Raw genomic sequence first — 6,824 nt, 5'->3', positions numbered from 1 at the left:
CAAAAACAAAGGGTAAGGAAGTCTCACTATCCCCAGATTTACCTCATAATGCTGCCCTACTGGCATTTCCAACAATAAGCACTCCATCCCAACTGCCCTGTACTCACATCCTCTCCCACCTTCCTTCCCACCATCTGTACCTGTCAGGTAATTACATCTTTCTCTTGAATAAGTCAGACAATGGTATTGTTACTACAGGATTCCTATTCTAATTCAGATTAACTATGAGGAAGGAAAAATTCAACCCTATGAGAAATGATCTGTGACCTATGGGTTTGTAGAATGAAGCACTGGAGAACGAAGCTGTGGAAATCAAAGACTTAGCTGGTTGACTGACTAGTCTATACTAAATACATGTTAGCTGAACACAGTCTTTCTTCATAAATGATCCCTCTGACTATGATCCTTCACTAGAGTTTTAGAAGCATAAACCACAGCTATTCTTGAATAACTAGCATATTTGGTGACATTCAGTATATGATTAGGTGATTATGAACTTGCTGACATAAAGCAACAGTGTTGGAGAGTCTAGGAAAGAATGACATAACTGAACGCTGTTTTTTTTTTTTTTTTCGTTTGTTTGTTTTGTTTTGTTTTTTAAGGACAGCAATTTTTTTTATTGTACATCTTGGGAATTTCATGATTCTAGATATGCAATTTTCAAAGCAATGATCTTTTATCAGAGAACTCTCATTTGGGGACTAAGACCTCAAGTTTTTAGAAAATTTAGTCATCAGTGAATTGTGGTGATCAAATTATCATTAGTTGTTCTATGGCCCTCTCCTGAATCATTTCTGGTATTGCAATGTCTGCCCTCTGTCTTCCCTTTCTACTTCTAGATTGGACTCCCTTTTAAGGAACCTATCTTTTCACCCCTTTATTTTCTATTTATTTTTGATTCTTGAGCTCCAAAATGATCAAAGCATTCAAATGATGTGTATATATATTCTTAAACATCAACAAGCCTAAATTTACCAATCTTTTGCTAATGGTAACTCTGACCACTTTAACCCTAGAAAATAACCTCTATTCTGGCTAAACTACCCATTTACCTGTGTCCTATGGGAAGCAAGGACAAGTCTGCTTGCCTCCACACTGTTGTTCAGGATTTCCTTGCCTCCTAGATGTTTTTTGCCTCTAGGTATTCTGAAACGGGTGTTACAGAATTTCTGCTATTTTAAGTATTTCTGCTCATTTTAAGGAATAAATAATGTTAGTAATAAAGACAAAATAAAATACAGTTTTACTAATATTGGAAAAAAATAGCATGGAACTTTGATCCAGGCTATAAAAATTACTAGGATTTGAATCATTTTTTCTCAAGCTCTACCTCACATTCTTTTGAATGGACTTCCATTCTTATGTAGATATGTAATATAGATATCTAAGTATGTTATGCTCTTGGGTAGAGCCATTTCTATTATTCCTCTCTTTCATAAGAAGGTTTTGATTAGTTGCTTGCCTAAACTATCACTTCCTGACTCAGTGACAGTGGAGAGAAAAATAAAGTCCAAAGGATTAGCTGCAATTTAGGGTAGGGAGAGATTTATGAAAATCAGATTAATGTACAATTTGCAAACAAAATAAGCAAACATTATTATTTTTCTACAGATCCAGAAAGATATAGCAGAAAGAGCAGTAGTTGATTCCCTTATTCAAATGATCTGGTGGTTCTAATGCATTTGCCCTTCCATGCAAAGCACCTCTTATTATAAACTAGTGTTTTGGGATGTCTTCCCTTAAAACAGTGATATGCATCAATGGCCAGTCTTTTTTCCATTAACAATATAGGTGAAATGAATGATATGACCTTCTATTTTGGCCAGAATCAGAGAGACTCACTATGACAACTTTGGATATAAAAAGGAGTAGAGAAGAAGAGTACCACGGACTGAGATACTCCTTTCATCCCCTTTGGAGACCCAAAGACATTATGTCCATCTCCAACATTACAGTCTTCATGCCTTCTGTGTTGACCCTAATAGGGATCCCAGGCCTAGAGTCTGTGCAGTGCTGGATTGGGATTCCATTCTGTGCCATGTATCTCTTTGCTTTGATTGGAAATTCCGTGCTTCTGATCATCATCATTTCAGAGCGTAGCCTCCATGAACCCATGTATATTTTCCTAGGCATGCTAGGAGTCACAGATATTGTACTTGGCACAAGCATTGTGCCCAAGATGCTTGGCATTTTCTGGTTTCATATGCCAGACATTTATTTTGACTCTTGTTTGCTTCAAATGGGACTCATCCACATGTTTGAGTGCATCGAGTCAGGCATCCTCCTGGCCATGGCTATGGACCGTTATGTGGCCATCTGCTATCCACTAAGACATGGTGCCATCTTCACCCACCAGCTGGTCACCCAAATAGGGGCTGTGGTAACACTTAGGGCTGCCATTCTAGCAACCCCATCTTTAGTCCTGATAAAGTGTCGGTTTCAGTTTTACCATACAACCATCATCTCCCACTCCTACTGTGAACACATGGCCATTGTGAAACTGGCTGCAGAAAATGTGCAGGTCAACAAAATCTATGGCCTGTTTGTGGCATTTGCTGTTGCGGGATTCGATCTCACCTTCATTACTTTGTCCTACATACAAATATTTATCACAGTTTTCCGCTTGCCTCAGAAGGAGGCTCGGTGGAAAGCATTCAATACCTGCATCGCCCACATCTGTGTCTTCCTCCAGCTCTACTTCCTTGCCTTCTTCTCCTTCTTTACACATAGGTTTGGTGCTCATATTCCCCCTTATATCCATATCCTCTTTTCTAGCCTCTACTTGCTGGTCCCCCCTTTTCTCAATCCTCTTGTCTATGGTGCCAAGACCAAGCAGATCCGCATTCACGTGGTAAAGATGTTGTGTTCCTAAAATCCAATGTGATTAATACCTGCAGTCTTTCCCTTTATACAATAGTAAGCAATTATCTCTCAAAATTAAATAAAACAGCAAAAATCCATGTTAATTATGATGTTTGAGTTTTCAATTTAATTCTTTTGTGAAAATTTCCTGCCTTTTAGATGGTTTTCACATCATAGTCCATGATACCTATTGGTCATAGGGTTTAGATCCTACTGGGAAATGAGAATGAGTGATGTAGAAAAAACAAAATATATTAGTTCCTTTTTTCTTCATTTTTAATTATTGATTAAACTTTCTTCTTTAAGTATCATTCTCCAGAAGGATTAACAAACACAAATCTCTCAATGAATTAAATGCACCCATGACTCATGGTTTGTGACTTTCTGGGTCAGTGAAAATAAATCATTGATTCTGTTTGATTCTCGACCATCCTAATCATCTTCAAAAAAAGGAGAATTTTTTTTTTAATTCTTATGCAAACAAACAAAAATCCCAAACAAAGAAGCAAAAACTACATGTATCTAATTAGACATAGTCTTCAAATTTCAACATTTATGGTGTCATTCAGGGCATTAGGATGCAAAAATCCTGACCACTCTTGAGAGTTCTGCACTCTCACCATTACTTCTTTATTAATTGATCAAGTGCTATAAAAAACCTACAATATTATAAATGCTATAGTGAAGAATAGAAGCATAATGGTAAATTTGACACAGTGTTTCTGTTTTTGATTTTATAGCTACCATAGCTTTATATTTCCAGACAGAGAGAGGAAAATGAGAGAAAGGTGGTAGAGGTACCGATAGAATGTGGGTTAGCAAAGAGAGTGAAGCACTGAAATTCAACTGAAGGTAGCAGTCTGTAGAGCTACTTTTATTTTCTTTGTCTTTTTAATAGGAGTCTGATTTTTTTCTTTTTTTTTTAATTTTAATTCCAGTTATTTAACATACAGTGTTATGTTAGCTTCAGGTGTACAATATGGTATTCAACACTTGTATACATCCCTGTGTGCTCATCTCAGCAAGTATACTCCTTATTGCCTATCAACTATTTCACCCATTCCCCCACACCCACTTCCCCTCTGGTAACCATCAGTTTGTGCTCTGTTGTTAAAAGTCTCATTCCTGAATTACCTCTCTCCTATTTTATCCCTTCACTTGTTTGTTTGGTTTCTTAAGCTCCACATATGAATGAAGTCATATAGTACTTGTCCTTCTCTGCAAGGCATCTGATTCTTAAGGAAAGACAAATGAATGGCTAAGCAGGTAAGGCATTTGTGACAGGTAGATGATATTGGAGATGAAACAGAGAATCAAGAAACTGCAGGGTTTTTTTTTTTTTTCAGTGTAATGTACAATTCGTACAGATAAGACACATACAAATAGCAAGAATGATTGTGGACACCATGCCAACTTGTTGAACTTTATTCTGAAAGTTATCATATGTCATGGGTGAGTTTTTACTGTAAGAAAGGTGTGTGTGTGTGTGTGTGTGTGTGTACCTACTTGACATTTGGCAGCATATCTTCTCAGTGGACATAAAACATTATGCTCTTTAATCACTCAAGACTATTGTATTAATGAATATATAGAGTGTTTGTCTAAATTAATGACTCGAGAACTTATGGCCTGTGGGTTATTCTTGAAAACCTCAGCTCATAGATCACCTTTTTAAAGGTTATGGAAAATATTTGCATGTGTACATCTCTCCATGCTTTGATTTATGACATTAAAACCAATGTATATGTAGAAATACTAGATTCTTGCATGTCTCATGGATGTGGGTACTCTGGCTTGTTTTATGGACTGGACTTTATCAGATGACTGCTGAAGATAATTACTCTATAAATGTAGAGGTTATCCTGAGGCATCTTTTGAGGCTGTTAAATGTCAGTATTTATTTAAATAGGATGAGATTGGATTACCAGTAATGGCTGCTTTCTTTGATAACAGTGTCTTTGGAATAAAAGAAACTAAAAAAAAATCAGAGATTATTTCTTTTTCTCTTCTTCTCAATTTAAATTCAATTAAGTAACATACAATGTATTATTAATCTCTGGAGTTCAGTGATTCATCAATCTTATTTACATCACGATCAGTCTCATTACATCACATGACTTCTTTAATGTCCACCACCCAGTTACCCACCTCCCCACTCACCACCACTCCAGTAACCCTGTTTTTTTTCTTGTAATTAAGAGTCTCAGAGGTAATTTCTTAATGTTCTAGCAAGAGTTCAACAAACTTTTATGAAAAGGGCCAATTAAATAGCTTGGACCATGGGGGCAAAGAAACAAAGAATATTTTTTAGGTATTTAGCTAAGAAGAGATAAAGCATATTTCCACAAAAATTTTGGTGAAATTGTATGTGATGATGTATCATTTATAATGGGTAATACTAATAATAATAAACACACTTGTTAGTTTTCTGTATTGAAAGTCTACCAGTTAGAAGAATGTTCTAGGGGATAACATTCTGCTAAAGTGTGGCTGAAAGTTAGATTTTCCCTACCATCAAACTGATTGCAAAAATTCATCTGTAAAACCCATTTCTCTTAGCTACTGAGCTATACAAAAACGGGCAGCAGATCAGCTTTGGATAGTTCACTTTAATTCTAAGTTTATTTGTGGAATTTTGAAGTATGCCCCAAATCACTACTTCTGGCAGTTTTCCTGAAAATATGTATGATATAAGACCAGCCTAGAGGCAGAATGTGAAAGTAGGAGATATTTCCACCATATTCAATTATTATAATATTCCATAAAATATCTAGCTTAGAGTCTAGATTATTCAGTTATTTTTTTTTAATTTTCAGCATAACAGTATTCCTTGTTTTTGCACCACACTCTGCTCCATGCAATCTGTGCTCTCTCCCTGGTGCTCTCTCTACCCACCACCTGGTACCCCGACCTCCCACCCATCCGCCAATTCAAACCCCTCAGATTGTTTTTCAAAGTCCATAGTCTCTCATGGTTCACCTCTCCTTCCAACTTCCCCTAACTCCCTTCTCCTCTCTAACTCCCCTTGTCTTTCATGTTATTTGTTATTTTTGGTTTTTAAATTGCCAGCACCAGTTCCAAGTTAAGACTTAAAAATGGAAAAGAGGGGGAAAAATTGATCTTTGTACGAAGAAAAGGAAAACCAGGACTCTCTATCCTCCCATACAGAGGCCAGGACAAGTAGAGGATAAATTCTTAAAATAAAACTGCTTGAAAAATAAAAATACAAAGGTATTTTGTAAAAGGTAATTTTAATGATTTCTAGAAATTTCAAAATTAATCTTCAAGGAGATTGCATCAATTTCAACAATGACCAAAATAACTTGTTTGGCTGAGTTTTCAAGAACACTCGTTATGGTTGACATTTTTAACTTCATAGCTAAAATATGATTTTCTTAACAATCAGCACTTAAAGAAGACTTACTGGCTTTTCCATTAGCATATCCTTTTATGAAGCACTTTACTGTTCCTTTGATCATGCCTGATATTTTTCATCTTCCATTTAAAATCCGGGGAATAAATATTGAATTAATATTTTGAAGGACTTTCTCTTCAGGACTTCACAAGAGCCCTTGATTATGCCGTGGATATTTCCCAAGTAATCATTTCAGACAATGAAAGAGGTCTTTATTATGGTGAATTTTGACACATCAGGTGTGGGAGTTGACCCTTGCTCCCAGAGTTGGCTTTCAGGTGAGGGAGTAATAATGCATTGATTCTTCTGGCTTTTTGTGGTTCCTTATCTAAATATTCAATTTGGGAAGAATAACTTGCAACATTTGCCTGTCTCCTCCTTGCTCCTCTGTAGAGAACATCCCCTAAGCTGCAGGCCTCTTGAGTTGACCTTCCTGGAGTAGTTCCTACTCCAGGGTAGGGATGCCATTCTGACACTTGATGAGTAAATCAGCCACATTTGGGATTTAGTTAGCAGGTCCATTTGGCCTTCATACTGAAGTGTATAC

The 6,824-nt window shown here is 36.5% G+C and overlaps 1 protein-coding gene across 1 annotated transcript; it reads left to right on the top strand.

The window, feature by feature from the left end:
• The first annotated feature begins 1,933 nt into the window (after positions 1-1,933).
• Positions 1,934-2,872, top strand: LOC116600193 (olfactory receptor 52A1-like). Its single transcript, XM_032360314.1, has one exon. The coding sequence runs from the start codon at positions 1,934-1,936 to the stop codon at positions 2,870-2,872; it is 939 nt and encodes a 312-aa protein (XP_032216205.1).
• The last annotated feature ends 3,952 nt before the right edge of the window (positions 2,873-6,824 follow it).

The sequence above is a fragment of the Mustela erminea genome, chromosome 9 (assembly GCF_009829155.1).
Source record: "Mustela erminea isolate mMusErm1 chromosome 9, mMusErm1.Pri, whole genome shotgun sequence".
Classification (NCBI taxonomy): Eukaryota; Metazoa; Chordata; class Mammalia; order Carnivora; family Mustelidae; genus Mustela; species Mustela erminea.
Note: the sequence above shows the minus strand (reverse complement) of the source record. Positions and strands in the feature narration are given on the sequence as shown.